The 16989-nt window shown below is 41.9% G+C and overlaps 1 protein-coding gene across 1 annotated transcript in view; it reads right to left on the reverse strand.

Moving 5' to 3' along the window:
• Positions 1-269: 269 nt before the first annotated feature.
• LOC115094671 (transient receptor potential cation channel subfamily M member 2-like) overlaps positions 270-16989 on the reverse strand; it is a 46410-nt gene continuing 29690 nt past the window's right edge. The window contains exons 4-5 of the mRNA XM_029607924.1: positions 11970-12086; positions 270-521 (exon numbers count right to left, since the gene is read on the reverse strand). Of these exons, the coding sequence (XP_029463784.1) occupies positions 396-521; positions 11970-12086 (243 nt within the window). The 3' untranslated portion in view covers positions 270-395. The remainder of the gene's footprint in view (positions 522-11969; positions 12087-16989) is intronic.

Consider the following 16989-nt stretch of genomic DNA (forward strand, 5'->3'; position numbering starts at 1 on the left):
AAATCATGTACAGATTGGCACCATCCAATGACATCACCCATATGTGCGACTACAGTGAGCTGCTTTTCTTTAAAGAATGAGAGCTTTTGGACTACTGATGCAGGAGAGGGAAGTATATATATACTTTACTCTTCTGAATGATGCATTTCAAAGTATAGAAGACCCATTCATTGAGCATGTTTTTAATATACAAAGATTAGCAATTCATAAATTAGCTTATCAAGTAAAAAAAACAAATCTTCATATTACTGCAAGTTAAAGTCTAACTGCAAAACCTCAGTGTACAGCGACTTGCGAGAGGAAAGTTCATGGGTGAAGGAGACCTGTAGAATTCCATTCTTTCTCCAATTACTCAAGACAGATCTGCCAAGACTTAGGAAGTAATCTTCAGCATTTCAATAATAAGCTTGAAAGAAGTCAGCTGCTTGCTGGAGAATTTCTTTGTGATTTGCATAGAGTGGAATTTTCTGGTCCACTACTTGCCACCGGATAGAAACATCTGGATCATAGCTATAGAGATGCTGCCAAAAAAAAAAGAGAGAATGATTTGCGGACATTGCTTCTTATTTATTTACTTATTTATTTATTTAAAATCTTTTCTATACTGTCGTTAAGATAACTACCATCACAACGGTTTACAGGGAGGCACATATAACAATGTTGGGAATTATATAGGATAATACGTTCTAAAATTGCCATCAAGGTTTGGTTACATAGTTTCATAATAAAAGACTATTTGATATAAAAATGCTAAGTAAATAAATGTAATAAATCTTGTCCTTTTATACATGCATCAATTTTATTTACATGTATAACTCTTTTGAACTGTATATTTCCTCTTCTGCTAGTGGTGAAATAAAATAACAAATATGCACTTATTGGGCTAAGTGCTGTGTGCTGATGTTCTACTGCCTGCTTTATCTACTCTTCTAATCTCCGTTCTCTTTGTAAAAAGCTTGTTTAAAAAGCCAGGTTTTTAAACTTTTTTTAAAAAAGTTTGAAATTTCTTTGTAGTCTAATCTCTAGGGGCATGGTGTTCCATAGTATAGGTCCCACTAAGGATAATACCCGTTCTCTAACTTGGGTCAGTCTTGCTGTCCTAACAGAAGGGATGGTTAGGAGAGCTTTGTTAGCTGATCTCAGGTTTCTATGTGGGACATGTACACACAGTGCTGTGTTCAGCCACTCTGCTTTATTGTCATGAATTAATTTATGTATTGCGCATAATGTTTTGTATTGTACTCTGTGCTCTATGGGTAGCCAGTGTAATTCTGCTAGAGTTTCAGTAATGTGATCTCTTTTTCTTTTACCAGTAAGTATTCTTGTGGCAGAGTTTTGTAGTATTTGGAGTGGTCTTAACATTGTGTATGGTAATCCTAAAAACAGGGCATTGCAGTAATCGGAGCTTGCAAATATTAGTGTTTGTAGAACTGTTCGCAAGTTTGTAGGTGTTAGTAAAGGTTTTAGTTTCCTGAGAACCATAAGTTTAGCGTATCCTTCCTTAACTTTTAGTGATATGTGTTGTTTAAGGCTGAGTTCTGTGTCAATTATCACACCGAGGTTCCGTACCTTCTCGGCTAATTCTACTTTCTGGTTATTTTTAAGCATTATTGGAGTCTGAATGACCTCAATATTTTTTCGTTCTAAATGTAGAAATTCTGTTTTTTTTATGTTAATTACTAGCTCCATTTGGTTTAATAGCTGTTTGATAATGTCTAGGTACATGTTGGCTAGTTTTAATGTTTTTTCAATTGTGTTGTCAATGGGTAGGATTAGTTGAATGACATCAGCATATATGTAATGTATGATTCCCAGGCCTGCCAGCAGATGGCACAAAGAAAGCAGGTAAATGTTAAAGAGGGTTGTGGACAAAGCTGACCCCTGTGGTACTCCTGTTTGAAGATTTATTTTCTCTGACATTACGTTTTTGATCTGTACTTGAAAAAATCTATTACTTAGATATGATCTGAACCAGGCGATTGTTTTGCTATGTAGTCCTATTTCTTCTAGTCTTTTTTAAAGTATATCATGATTTACTGTGTCAAAGGCTGAAGACAGGTCTAGCATCACCAGAATGTAACAAGTGCAAGTTTCCAATTAAAATTAAACAAATCTAACCAACAAGTACATGCATGGCAAACAATATTTACAATATACAGTACTGTCAATGCACATGAGACTGTATATGGCATTGTTCATAAGGACCATCTTAAAATACTTTGCCAATGACATGGCTGTGGACACCTGGAACAGACTACCAGTGAAAGTGATAGGAGCCAAAATAATAGCAGAATTCAAGCATGCTCGGGACAGACACAAAAGGAAGAGATCTGATCCTGCTTGGGAAGGAGCTGGACTGTAAGAATTACCTAGATAGCATATAATCTGTACTAAGAGGTCTGAGACTCCATCTTCTTCCGACTAATGTATCTGGACACACCAGTTCAGTGCTTATGTACAGAGCCCTGTAACTCCATATATAATGTTTATTATTTTTCTATCCCAGATTTTCATGTAAATGTAAGGGACCTTCAGTTTTCCCTTACTAAAAGACTGTACCAATTGACTGGGGAGGTTCTGTGCAGAGATAATTGAGAGAGTTTTGGGGTTTGCTCCCCCATGTGGGAACATGCAATTGGTGTGTCCTAGCTGTTTATCATCCCAGCACACCTGCTATCCTTTAGTATGGAATTTGAGTTAACAGGTTGTGGCTTTGTAGTTACCTTTTCAAGGAAGCAGGTTGCACTCTGTCTCCTGCTTTAATTTTTCCTAATTTACAGGAAAGGAGTAAGGAAGTTTCCCCATTTAGGAGTCAGCCTCTGCTGAGTCGTCTATCCAGATTTTAAGCTTATTTTTTGATTCTCTTAAATCAATTTTTGAGAATTCTCTGTGAGAGCCTTGATACTCCTTCTCAGTGGATTGGGGTGTCTGCTATGTGAGGTTAGATCATGTCTAAGGGAAGATTCTGGCAGTCTTTTGTCTCTCCTCCAGAGGATTTAAGCTGTCTGGTGACCCAATGCAGAGGAATTATATTTTTGCATTAACTCCTCTGTTTGGAGGCAAGGAAGGTTTCTTCCACCCACCTGTTTCTTGCTTTATTTTTCCCCCCTTTTTTGGGTTCAGTCTAAAATTTGTTCTACTTGAACTGATAACTTATGGTACCTGAAGTACGCATACCAAACATTTGGAGAGGGAAGTCTTTCATCCAGAAAGATACAGAAGATTATACATTCTATCTAAAGCAAGGGATCACAGTAAAGTGTACTATCAGGAGAAACAATGAAGATACAACATAAAGGTAGCAAGAATTTTTTGCTATTGAGGGATGTTTTACATGAAGGGATGAGAAGTGCAAACCAGGCACTGCCTAAGGAGTTAACAGAATCTAAAAAGCAAGTGAAGTACCCTTTTAGTGCTGTCTAAAGGGTTACAGGATGTCTACACGATTTCTTGGAAGATATTAAATCTGGGACTAAGTTCTCATTAAATAGTAGGATTCTATACTTTCTAACCACTTTCAGTGGGAAGATTTAAGAGCTAAATTAGGAGGTAAAGGAAGATTGAATTAACTTTAAGTGAGAGAAGAAGAAATTTCACTATAGATGAATGCTTCCACACAGGCCGATACAGTATAGGGCGCTCCGACGGAGCACACTGTTAACCTGCTCTTGAACGTGCGTTTTCCCTTATCCAGTAAGGGGCGGAAAAGGTGCGTCCAACCCGCGGCACCTAATAGCACCCTCAACATGCAAATGCATGTTGATGGCCCTATTAGGTATTCCCGCGCGATACAGAAAGTAAAATGTGCAGCCAAGCCGCACATTTTACTTTAAGAAATTAGCGCCTACCCAAAGGTAGGCGCTAGTTTCTGCCGGCACCGGGAAAGTGGTGATATTAAATCGGAGGTCCCGAAGGGTAAAAAAAAAAGAAAAATTTTTTTTAAATGGGCCGGCAGCTGTCGGGCTGAAAACTGGACGCTCAATTTTGCCGGCGTCCAGTTTCCAAGCCCTTGGCTGACAGCGGGCTCGAGAACCGATGCCAGCAAAATTGAGCTCGGCTGTCAAACCTGCTGACAGCCGCCGCTCCGGGCTAAAAGGAGGCACTAGGGACGCGCTAGTGTCCCTAGCGCCTCCTTTTGCCTATTTCTACCGCACCACCTAATTTGCATACTGTATCGCGCGCACCAGCGAGTGGCCGGTGCGCGCGCCGGAAGAGCGGGTGTTTGTCCGCTCTCCCGCGACTTTACTGAATCGGCCTGACAGTGATTAAGAGACTTTGCTAGAAGATGTAAAATCACAAGTTTATTCTATCTGCTGTCATTATTTATTGCTGCTAATCAGTCCATTGAGAGAAGTGTAAATATTGTTCAATTATCTGATAAAACATCAGTAAAGAAGTTGGAAATTACCATTCTTCTCCTGTGCATTTATTGGATGCAAAGACAGTGTAAATTGGCAGTGCTATGAACTAAAACATGGAAACAGGGCTTGACAGCAAAAAAAAAAAAAGCAGATTATAAGAGCTATTGTTCATCCCCAAACTGGAAGTCTGGCCTCAGAGACTAAAGCTATCTGTGGAGCAAGAGAGAGGTACATAGAGACTGTAGAGGTATTTTAAGCTGAAAATAAAGGATGGATCCTTTTTCTATGTGCCCCTGGGTGCCAAGTAAAGAATCTGTCCCACCCAGGGGTTACATAAAATTGATTAATAGCCATTAATGGACTTCTCCTCCAGGAACTTATCCAAACCTTTTTTGAACCCAGCTACACTAACTGCACTAACCACCTCCTTTCCTTGCTTGCTGCCACAGAAGAGTGCTGAGTCATTTCTACTTTATGATCAATGTTTCTCCTAGAGGCAAGGGGGTCCTTATGGCAGACATCCAGTTCTGATCCTGAACAGCTAGATTGGATTAAACTGGTACCAAAAAAGTTCTCAGGCAGGATGTGCTGTATATGCCAGACCTGAATAGCAAAACACCTGACAAGTAAGGGCTTCATTGTGCTCTTCTGCAAGAACGTATGCCTGATTCAAAAGAAGGCATGCATAATGGCATGGTGGGTTATGAGCAACAATCTATACAGATGAAGAAGCTAAAGCAATTACCTAATCCCTGCACCAGAACTGCATACACACATGGTACTGCATCAGAGGCACAGATGCCTAGGTGCAATAAATGTTTGCTGAACAAACAGATAATGATGGAATTAAAGATACCCCTATACATAGAAATAATATCATATGTGTGCTATCTCCAAGGCAAAGCAACTTATGCAGATGAAATTTAATGTGGACAAGTGCAAGGTGTTGCATATAGGGAAAAATAACCGTTGCTGTAGTTATACAATGTTAGGTTCCATATTAGGAGCTACCACCCAGGAAAAAGATCTAGGTATCATAGTGGATAATACTTTAAAATTGTCAGCTCAGTGTGCTGCAGCAGTCAAAAAAGCAAATAGAATGTTAGGAATTATTAGGAAGGAAATGGTTAATAGAACGGAAAATGTCATAATGCCTCTATATCGCTCCATGGTGAGACCACACCTTGAATACTGTGTACAATTCTGGTCGCCGCATCTCAAAAAAGATATAGTTGCGAGGGAGAAGGTACAGAGAAGGGCAACCAAAATGATAAAGGGGATGGAACAGCTTCCCTATGAGGAAAGGCTGAAGAGGTTAGGGCTGTTCAGCTTGGAGAAGAGACGGCTGAGGGGGGATATGATAGAGGTCTTTAAGATCATGAGAGGTCTTGAACGAGTAGATGTGACTCGGTTATTTTCACTTTCGAATAATAGAAGGACTAGGAGGCATTCCATGAAGTTAGCAAGTAGCACATTTAAGACTAATCGGAGAAAATTCTTTTTCACTCAACGCACAATAAAGCTCTGGAATTTGTTGCCAGAGGAGGTGGTTAGTGCAGTTAGTGTAGCTGGGTTCAAAAAAGGTTTGGATAAGTTCCTGGAGAAGAAGTCCATTAATGGCTATTAATCAATTTTACTTAGGGAATAGCCACTGCTATTAATTGCATCAGTAGCATGGGATCTTCTTAGTGTTTGGGTAATTGCCAGGTTCTTGTGGCCTGGTTTTGGCCTCTGTTGGAAACAGGATGCTGGGCTTGATGGACATTTGGTCTGACCCAGCATGGCAATTTCTTATGTTCTTATGTTCTTATGCACTACTCCAATCAGCTTCTGGAGCTAATTCACAGTGAAAACAGTGTCCCAGATTTCCTGATCATCATTGATGATTACGCCAGGTATATAAAGACTTACCTTTTGAGACACAAAAATAAAACACTGGAGAAACCTAAGGAGTACATGGCAGTGACAAGCAACAAGTTTTGCATAAACAGGACAACTCAAGTGACAAGGGATTGATCATCAGAGCACTACACTCCAAGAGAATGGTGAGGCCAAGAGGAAAAAATGCACATTGGTGGAGATGGCAAACAGCATGTATGGGCACCATGAGCAGTCTTGGGCTGAACAGAGTCAGGCTAGACACTGATTGTTCTGTTATAAATGTCTTTATTAATGACAAGAAAACAAAACAGAAACAGCTCTGCTTGCCCTTGTAGCTCACAAAATAAAGGCAACAATATAACTCACAGTTCAGCAGTATTAGCTTTCCCTAGGCTTCCCTCTTGTCTCTGGTGCTCTGCTGTTCTCAATTCCTGTCTGTGGCTTAAGGTAGACCAGGCTAAATGCCTGGTCCTGGCTTTTAAGGGCGGTCTAACCAACACCTCTTTAAAGCATGCTACAGGACACCAGCTTTCCCAATGAGTTTTGGGGAAAGATACAGTTGACTGATATTTGCTGCAGAACCTGCTACCAACAAGGGGAAATGAGGTGACACAACACAAAATGTGTCATAGCAGAAAACTTGCCGTGAATCACCTGAAGATATTTGGCTGCAGAGCTCACATAAATGTCTTAAGTGAGAAGCACTCCAAAATGACAAATAGAGCCCAGAGGGCATACTGATGGAATACAATGAACAGAGCAAGGGATACAGGGTCCTAGTCCATGGGACAGACAAGGAAATAGTAAGCCAGAACTTTGATGAGACATGCAAGGATTTAGGAAATGTCATGACACCTACAAGGCCAGAACAGACAGAACTCAGGGCCAGGTAAAAGCCAACTGATATCCTAAGCACAGTCCAACAATGGTGCCCCTTCGGCTCTTCATTGCTTAACCGATGAGACATTAACACTCAATGAGTGTTGAAGAAGAAATAAGAGATTAAAAATTCAGTTTTCTTCCAGGTCAGACCCCACAATTATATTAAATATAAACTTTTTAAAGAAATGTATTTATTCAACACTAAATAGCAGTAAACAGTATCAGCAAATTATTTCCTTATAACTAGGTGGCAACAGAAAAAAATACAAATTTTCAACATTTGGTTGTGCTCTCCCCCTTCCCTTGGTGCCTTACACCCATGCTTATTTTACTTAATGGTTAATCCAGGGCTGACAGTGTCAATGTGAAATCAGATGAGACTGTGGAGCAAGCAGCTGAAGCAAAGAAGAAGGAGACTTTGAACAGTCCAGATGATACTGAAGGGGTGGAACCTAAAGAGCTCAAATTCCAATGTTCCATCCAGACAACAAAGAGAACACTGCTTCACAGACTCTAGTAAATGGCCCAAGTCCAAAAGGCAGCAGAACCTTCAACCTGGGAGAATACTGAGACCCTGTCCAGATGTGAAGGTAAAGAGCAGAAAGAGATAAACTTCCTTCACAAGAACAAGACCTGGATACTTACACTACCAGGATGGCAAGTGTAAGCAGACATTCAAGGTCCAATAAAATACAGAAAGGGAAGTGAGTGACAGTTGGTGTGAACATCTTGTTATTGTCTTGACAGTACTTCTGTGCATAGTCTTTGGCTACTTGCCTAGCTTGGATTGCATAAAACAGGCACAAACCAAGAAGGTGAGCTCTTGCACCATGCACATTGATGGGAAGCACCACCTTCTGAGAGAAGGGCACCATTAAACTTGAATACTGCCAATCAGGAGGAATGGTTACAGATGGACTGACAAAACCACTGTCCAGAGACTACCACTGTGATCTCATGGAAAGGGTGAATCTTAGGGATTGACTATTCAGCCATCAAGAATATTAGAAGAGTGATAACAAAATGTCTTCTCCAAGACCAGGCAGCCACAGGCTAACATTCCTCAGCAGTGTCACCTGATCTTGCATGGGAAGGGGCTGTAAGGTGTGACGACCCTTTGGGATCATCACTACTTGTCCCTAGTTTTGAACCCTTTGAGCTAAGAAAGGAAAGAGAGTGGAGGGAGGGGTACCCAATTCATAACAATTCCTCCACTGAGGATGTTGGAATGGCAAGCTCCTGCCATTCTAAAAGTGGCCTGCAGCATTTTACAGTGTGGCATTTTTGTTAGGAGTTAGAGAGAGTAGGAGTAGGGTTTTTTTTAGTTTGCTCTCCTGCTTGGGTACTGGTTTTCCCACCCAGAAAGGCACTGGTCCCCTTCCCACTAGGATATTGATCCTAGTGGGAAGGGGACCAGTGCCTTTCTGGGTGCTAATTCCATATTTGTGTTAGAATTTTGGATATTTTTGCCTTTTTTAGGATTCATTCTTGTGAGAGCCCTGGCTGGAGGATTTCGGGTAGCAGCCAGATAGGTTAGATTAGGGGACAGAGAAGACTCCAATACTCTCCAGCCCTCACAGGGCTGCATCAGAGGTGACCTTCTATAGGAGAATTCGTGTTATTTTTGCCATTTTTGTGAAAATTCTTTTCTGAGCTCCCAGGAGGAAGTTTGTGACCACACTATCTTTCTAAAAAGGGACATCTGTAGAGAGATGCTCTGTTCCCTGTTACTGGACTTTTCCTAAGAAAAATCCCATTGTGACAACTGTGAGTAAGACATAAAATTCTATTTTGAGGACACCCATCTGGCACCTTCACCATGTGAAAAAGACACTTTGGGGAGACTGTGCAAAGACCGAAACCTGTTTTGCCCTCAGTATTTTTGGAGGGGGTTTTCCTTCCAAACTAAGAATACCTTGCCCAACCGGGAACCTTACTTTTCCAAGTCTTGGAGGGTGAGAATTTCCCTGCCCAATACTGAGAGACACGTGCACAGATAAATTTGGGATTTGTAAATTCCATCCTTTTGCCAAGAACTGATGTGAACAGTGCTACTTTGATATTCAAAAAATTTCACAGTAAAAATTGTATTTTGGACACTTACTTTGAGCCTCCAGTTTATTTTGTTGGTGCTCATAACCTTTAAAGTGTAAAGAGAACTATTTCCCCACCGGGGCAACAAGTAGAGACATCTTGGACCCTGGAGGATTTATACCCCCCCACCCCCCAGATTGGATAAAGAACTCCTGACCCGGGCCCCAAACTGTGTTATAGGAGGAGTACGAAGGAGTGTCCCTGAAAACCCTCTTTAACCAGTGCTCTAGCTAAGATAGACCAGGCTAGATGTCTGGTCCACCTTAGCTAGAGACACAGGTAGCTCAGTGGGCAGATCCTGGAGAGCAGGAATAAGAGTCTGGGACCAGCTGGGAACAGACAGGCCTCTGTCTCCAGGAGAAGGCAGCTCCTGTAAGAAGGTGAACACTGAAGGTAAAGAATGAATGTGAATACTGAAGATAAATGTTGAGCTGTGAATACTGAAAATAAATGCTGAGTTTGAATGTGGCTAAAGGTAAGTAAATTTTATATAAGGAAAATCAGAGTCCATTCATGTGTCTGTCCTCTGGAGAGATACAGACCGCTTGTGCTATCCCACAGGGAGAAAGCTGAGAATTGGCCCAAGGCCCCTTGTGTACCCCTATCCTCCTGGCCTCTAAACTAGAAAGAGGGTTACATTACCTAGATCGGATATAACTGTCCAAGTCTCCATTTTCCTCCCTGCTATTGGGTCTGGTCACACCAGTACAGTCCTAGTATATAGAATCATGTAACTGCATATATAGGGGCGGATTTTAAATGCCCTGAGCGCGTAAATCCAGCCGGATTTACGCGCGCAGGGCCCTCGCGCGCAAATCCAGCTGGATTTACGCGCGCAGGGCCCTCGCGCGCCGGCGCACCTATTTTGCATATGCCGCCGGCATGCACAGAGTCCCAGGACGCGCGTAAGTCCCGGGGCTTCGTAAAAGGAGCGGGGAGGGGGCGTGTCGGGGGCGTTCCCGAAACGACGTGGCGTTTCGGGGGCATGCCGCGGTGTTTCGGGGGGAGCCTGGGGGCGTGGCGCCAGCCCGGGGGCGTGGTCGAGGCCTTGGGACCAGCCCCCGGGTCGGGTGATGGCGCACCAGCAGCCTGCTGGCGCGCGCAGATTTACGTCTGCTTTTAGCAGGCGTAAATCTGCCAACAAAGGTAAGGGGGGGGGTTTAGATAGGGCCGGGGTGGCTGGGTTAGGTAGGGGAAGGGAGGGGAAGGTGGGGGGAGGGCGAAGGAAAGTTCCCTCCGAGGCCGCTCCGAAATCGGAGCGGCCTCGGAGGGAACAGGCAGCGTGCACTGGGCTCGGCGCGTGCAGGTTGCACAAATGTGCACCCCCTTGCGCGCGCCGACCCCGGATTTTATAAGATACGTGCGGCTACGCACGTATCTTATAAAATCCAGCGTACGTTTGTTTGCGCCTGGTGCGCGAACAAAAGTACGCAATCGCGCAAATTTTTTAAATCTATCCCATAATGTTTATTATTTTTCTAACCTAGTTTCCTAAGTAAAGTATCCTTGCATTGGGGAGGAGTCGAGTTAGCTGGATAAGTTATCTGGCTAATTCCAACATTCAGAGTTAACTGGATAACTTATTCAGCTAACCTGGTCAGGCCACAGAGGTGCCCTAGCTAGCCACATACACTTATCCGGCTAACTACTGACCATTCCTGTCCCTATGCATCCAAGCATCTTTCTGGCCTTTGCTGCTGTTTTATCCATCTGTTTGGCTACCTTAAGCTACCTTATATGATCACTCCCAGATCCCACTTTTCTTTCATGCTTAGAAGAATTTCATCCCCTATAGTGTATCTATCCCTTGAGTTTTTACATCCTAAATGCATAACTCTACCTTTTTAGCATTAAAGTTTAGCTGTAAGATCATAGGCCATTCCTCAAGCTTTACTAGATCCCTCCTTATGTTTTCCACACCTTCCTGGCTGTATACACTATTGCATATTTTGGTTTCATCAGCAAAAAGCAAACCTTTCCTGACAATCCTTCTGCAATGTCATTCACAAAAATGTTGAAAACATCTGGTCCAAGGATATAGCCCTATGGGTAGTAATACCCCCTCCTCATAGTGAACTCCATTTACTACTACCCTTTGTCTCCTCCCACTCAACCAGTTTCTAACCTAGTCATTCACTCTAGGGCTCATACCAAGGTCACTCTATTTATAAATCACCTATTTGGAATCATGTCAAAGGCCCTAGTAAAATCCACTAAATCTAGTGCTTTCCCCTGATCCAGCTCTCTGATCATGCAATCAAAGACATTGATTAGATTTGTCTGACAAAACCTAACTCTGGTAAAACCATGCTGCCTTGGATCTTGCTATCTACTGGATTCCAGAAACTGCACTATCATCTGTTTTAGCAGTAATACTATTAATTTGCTCTCCTCAGTGGTCAGACTAACTGGCCTGTAGTTCTCAGCCTCCTTATTTCCATGTATGTGAAGAGGAATCATATCTGTCCATCTCCAGTCCTCCAGATCTTTATTGTTGGCATTTGCCTAGACTGTCAGATTGAGGAGGATGTTAATTCAGAAAACATGACCAAAACAATTTCAAAATTATCACCACCAAAGCAAAACTTTTAGTATCAGTACACTACCAAACCAGAATAGTGAAAAAAATTAAATAAAATGCTTTGGATACAAAATTTTGACAAGATGTCCTTTGCACACCATGGCCCATGCCATTGGTTTCATTATACAGAAAAGAATGTTCAATAAGAACAAAAGTACTAAAAGTCTTACAGAATTTAGCTCTTCTAGCTCTAGGTCATCCTGGTCTTCGAAGTGCACATTAATGGCAATTGTTTCTATCCAGGCATTGTCCGTATTCCTGGGGTCATCCACATACCCTCTGTACACCTGGGAAAAGAAATTGTAAAAGGAATGTTAGTCTAGAAAAAATGTCCTAGTGAGAGAAGTGGTTGATAACTGAAGCAGGGTTCTGACTGTAGAATACTGTAATTCAATATCCTAGCTGGTTGGTAATGTAACTGGTCTCCTTTGGTACTTAATTGAAAATATAAAGTGATAGGGTGGTTTCTCTTTACTGCTTTATGTTAAAAAGTCACCATCTTCTAAACCTCTACCACATGGTAGAAAAATGGAACAATGCTGTCATGTTACCTCAGGTGGTGACATGTAATTGTAAATTTGTCACAATAATTTATGTCAGGGTTTTACTAGCAATCAGCAATATAGAATGATCAAAAGTCAGAGCAATCATTTCCATTGTAATGTGAGATGTTGCAGAATCCCGTGCTGGATATCACATTAAATTGACAGTTGTCACTAATTATCACTGTAACCATTCTCTCCCCCCACAAGAGTGTCATACTTCCAAACCCTGCTCAGCCCAGATCTACTTGTTACAGGTTAGAGAGACAGATTCTGTGTGGGGGATAGGATATTCCTTCATGGCCCCAAGAGGATCGTGCTCAAGAAATAACTAGTCCACACTCAAGTTGTTGTGTTCCAAACATAAAGTAGTTTTAACTCAGAAGAAGAATAAAACCAGTCAGCATACAGTAATGGAGACAGTCCAGAACACATAGTCAAGGCAGGAAAAATCCAGAAGTTCCAAAAGTCTCAAAGTGAGTACAGTTTCTTATGCTTCTCAAATCACTTTCCAAACACTGGTATCTTCATGACTTTCCATAAAGGCCTTTACAGCTTTAGCCCCAAAAGGATGTTTGCAAAATCTCCTTATTCTTTCACCCTCAATTGCTCACTGGTGGCAGGCTTGTAAAAAGCAATCTTCTCCTTGATTCCTGGGTTAGATTTCTCCTTCTTCCACTCTTTAGCAGTCTTATAGGAGAGCACCCTCTCCTTCAGAAGCAAGAATCCCCAGAGCAGAGTCCAGCCTTTGGATACTCTCCATGGGTCCCTTCAAGATGTCACTCTTTCTACAATTTCTCCCAGTGACTCGTGGAGTCACCCTTTATATTCTAATGAAACTAACCCACCTTTTAGGGGATGTACTTCCCTGACACTCCTAAGTCACACTACTATCTCAGGAATCTTCTATTACTGGAATATTCCCAATTGTAGCCTATGTTATCATCCATCTAGGGACCAATGCCCACTCTAATAACAGCATCCAAGCAGTAAAGAAAGATTTACAGACTCTTAAAAATGGCAAAGACTAAGACATATAGACAAATTCAATACTTGATGTAAAGATGAAGGCTTTGTATATATTGGGGGCTGAGATCATATATGGAACAGTTAAAGGCTATACAGTAAAGATGGCCTACATCTGTCCATATATATCAAAAAAATACACCACTGAATTCAGCGACCTACATAATAATCAAAAAAATCAAGAGCGAAAGCTCTGTCACTGATGTGTAATAGTAGTTGATGATAAGTTATATAATTCTCTGATAATTTAAAAATAGTTTTTAAATTATTTTTAAATTATCAGAGAATTATATAACTTATCATCAACTACTATTACACATCAGTGACAGAGCTTTCGCTCTACATCTGTCCATGGCAGGAAAGAGAATCCTAAGCAAGAAGTCCAGGTCATATGTCATCAGGCATTTAAACTAGAGGACAGGGGTAGCAGAAGGAACATAGGAACATAAGAAATGCCATGCTGGGTCAGACCAAGGTCCATAAAGCTGAGCATTCCACCTCTGACAGTGGCCAGTCAGGGTCACAAACACCCATCAGATCACCAATAGTTGATCTATTTTTTTGTGTAACCCCCAGGCCAGGTAATCCTGATAGGGGCCCAGAAGCCACATCTCGATTTCAAATATTCACTGTTCAACAAGGAGTCAAATTACTCAGAGGTCCCTGTTTGGTAGGGCGGTTAGTAGACAAGTTATCCAGCTAAGGTTAGCCGGATAACTTGTCCCATATATTCAGCAGGATAAATGTCCTGCTGAATATACTTGCTTACAGTTCTCAGGCTATGAGGATCTTCTTTTCACCTGGTTTCTGTCCGTTGAGATAGGCATTTGTAAGACAAAAGCTTGCATCCTGGTTTCATGCGAACCCAGCTTCAGTGTATTATGAAGTAAATGTTACCATTGAATATGTTGGTGCCAGTAGGTCTACTTCAGGGATATTCTGCAAGTCATGCTCAGAAAGGCACTCAAAGTTCATTCACCTCTGACAGGCCACAGTACAGCAGAGGCGTCTGGGTATTTTTCCTTCCTAATATTGTGTATCTGATCAATCATATTCTTCATGTCCCTCTTGGAACACCGTTAATGGACAGGTGTTCCATCAACCAGTCTTCGATGATGAGCCATGACAAAGGAACTTAAAGTGTGTCCTAACCACTAACCTTGGTATTTATCAGGTGTAGTGCATAGGTGTGTGTCCCTCTAGATTCCTAATTAATATGAATGATACTCCCACAAGCATTCACTATGTCCATTAACGGTGTTCCAAGAGGGACATGAAGAATATGATTGATCAGATACACAATATTAGGAAGGAAAAATACCCAGACGCCTCTGCTGTACTGTGGCCTGTCAGAGGTGAATGAACTTTGAGTGTCTTTCTGAGCATGACTTGCAGAATATCCCTGAAGTAGACCTACTGGCACCAACATATTCAATGGTAACATTTACTTCATAATACACTGAAGCTGGGTTCGCATGAAACCAGGATGCAAGCTTTTGTCTTACAAATGCCTATCTCAACGGACAGAAACCAGGTGAAAAAGTATGGGGAAAGTGAATATTAGGGATGAGAGATGACGTAATTTTAAAGAGGGAAGAGATTTATTTTTCTAGTTATTACAGATAGAGGGCATATAGCAACTCCCAGGAACACTTGTCTTTGACTCTTCTTTAAAAAGCTGAATAAACTAAATTTAAAAACCTCTTGCTGAGTCGAAGTGTTCTTGTTGCCCTAGCTTTGAGTCCAGAAATTATTGACACTACACATAGCCGGATAATTTAAAAACATAAACGGCTATATTTGTATTATTATTTGAATACAGCCGTTTATGTTTTTAAGGTATCCAGCCATGTGTGGCTGGATAACATGCTTCTTAACCACATATCTTTAAAAGATAAGCGGCTAAGTAGGTCTGTCATAACAAGAAAAATGGAAAACTTTCAAATCTAGGGGGCTCTGGGGTAATCTCCTTCCTCTCCCTCCCCCCACAATATCTTATGAAGGCCCTACTGGGCCATTCTCGTGTCACCCCAAAAACATTTCTGGTAGCAGAGGCTCCCTGGGCCGGTTTTTAATTCTTTTTCCTATTTTTGTGAATAGCCTACCCCCTCTTTTCCCTCCCACTAACAAGTCAAATGGCCGCAAATACCCTCCCTTCCCCCGACTCTCCACATTCCCCCCAGTACCTTTTTTTTTTTTTTTGCCGGGAGCAAGGGGCCCTCTGTCCTGCTCCCAGAATCTCCTAGAGGTGTGAATCGTGTAATCGATCGTCTTAACGATCGATTTTGGCTGGGGGGAGGGAAATCTGATCATCGAGTTTTTTTTTTTCTAAAAATAGTTAAAAATCATAAATCGGGGGACGGCAGGAAAACCGGCACACCAAAAAAACCCTAAAACCCACCCGAACCTTTAAAACAAATCCCCCACCCTCCCGAACCCCCCCCCAAAATGTTTTAAATTACCTGGGGACCAGTGGGGGGGTCCCGACGTGATCTCCTCCCGCTTTCTGGCCACCGCTGCGTTGAGAAATGGCGCCGGTGGCCCTTTGCCCTTATCATGTGACAGGGCAAAGGTAGCACCGGCGCCATTTTGTTTCCTGGCTCCTGACATCACGCGTGTGGGAGATCGCCCCCGGACCCCCGCTGGTGCGGGCCATCCAGCGGACGGCTGGTGCCATCTTTAAAAATGGCACCAGCCGTCCAGTGCTCCTACCATGTGACAGGGGCCGGCCAATGGCACGGTTACCCTGTCACATGGTAAGGGCAAAGGGCCATCGGCGCCATTTTTATTAGTGGCAGCCAACGGCCCGAGAGTGGGAGATCACTCCCGGGGCCCACTGGACCACCAGGTAATTTTAAAACGCTTTTGGGGGGATCGGGAGGGTGGTAGAGGCTAAGGGAGCAGTTTTAAAGGGTCGGGGTGGATTTTTAGGTTGTGCCCTAACTCCCGTTAGTGTGCACTAACCCGATTAACGATTTTTTCACGATAAATTGGTGAAATTTCTATTGTATCGCACTCTTTAACAATTAATGACAATTTAAAAAAATATCGGACGATATTTTAAATCATCAAAAAACTATTCACATCCCTAGTTCTAATATATGCTCTTTATCACAAATCTCTCTAATTAAACCAACAATTATTTCCTTAGACTCCATATGGAATACCCTGGTATCGTTAGAAAAAGCTATTTTTTCCTTAACAACAGTTCTGACGGAGACCAATACCAGAACACAGACAATGGAGTCTGATATTTCTACTTTGGATGTAAAAATGAGAGATTTGGATGTGCGATTGACAACTGCTGAAGCGGTTCAAAATAAACTGGTTCATGTAGATATTATTTACTTGAAGAAGGTGGAAATTCTGGAAAATTCCTTGAGACTTTTGAACCTGAAGGTTTCGAATTTCCCATACCTTAAATTGGTATCCCCAAAGGAAGTATTTAAGAATTATTTGACTCAGATTCTAAAGTTTCCATTGGAAGCTATTCCAGCAATAACAAAAATATTTTACCTACCTTCCTCTACTGAAGTGATTTCTGAAGATGCTGTACAAGATACTTCTTTAAATATACTGGACATTTTGGAACTTACTCAAGAAACTAACATCAATAATAGGA

The sequence above is a fragment of the Rhinatrema bivittatum genome, chromosome 6, assembly GCF_901001135.1.
Source record: "Rhinatrema bivittatum chromosome 6, aRhiBiv1.1, whole genome shotgun sequence".
In the NCBI taxonomy this organism is placed as follows: domain Eukaryota; kingdom Metazoa; phylum Chordata; class Amphibia; order Gymnophiona; family Rhinatrematidae; genus Rhinatrema; species Rhinatrema bivittatum.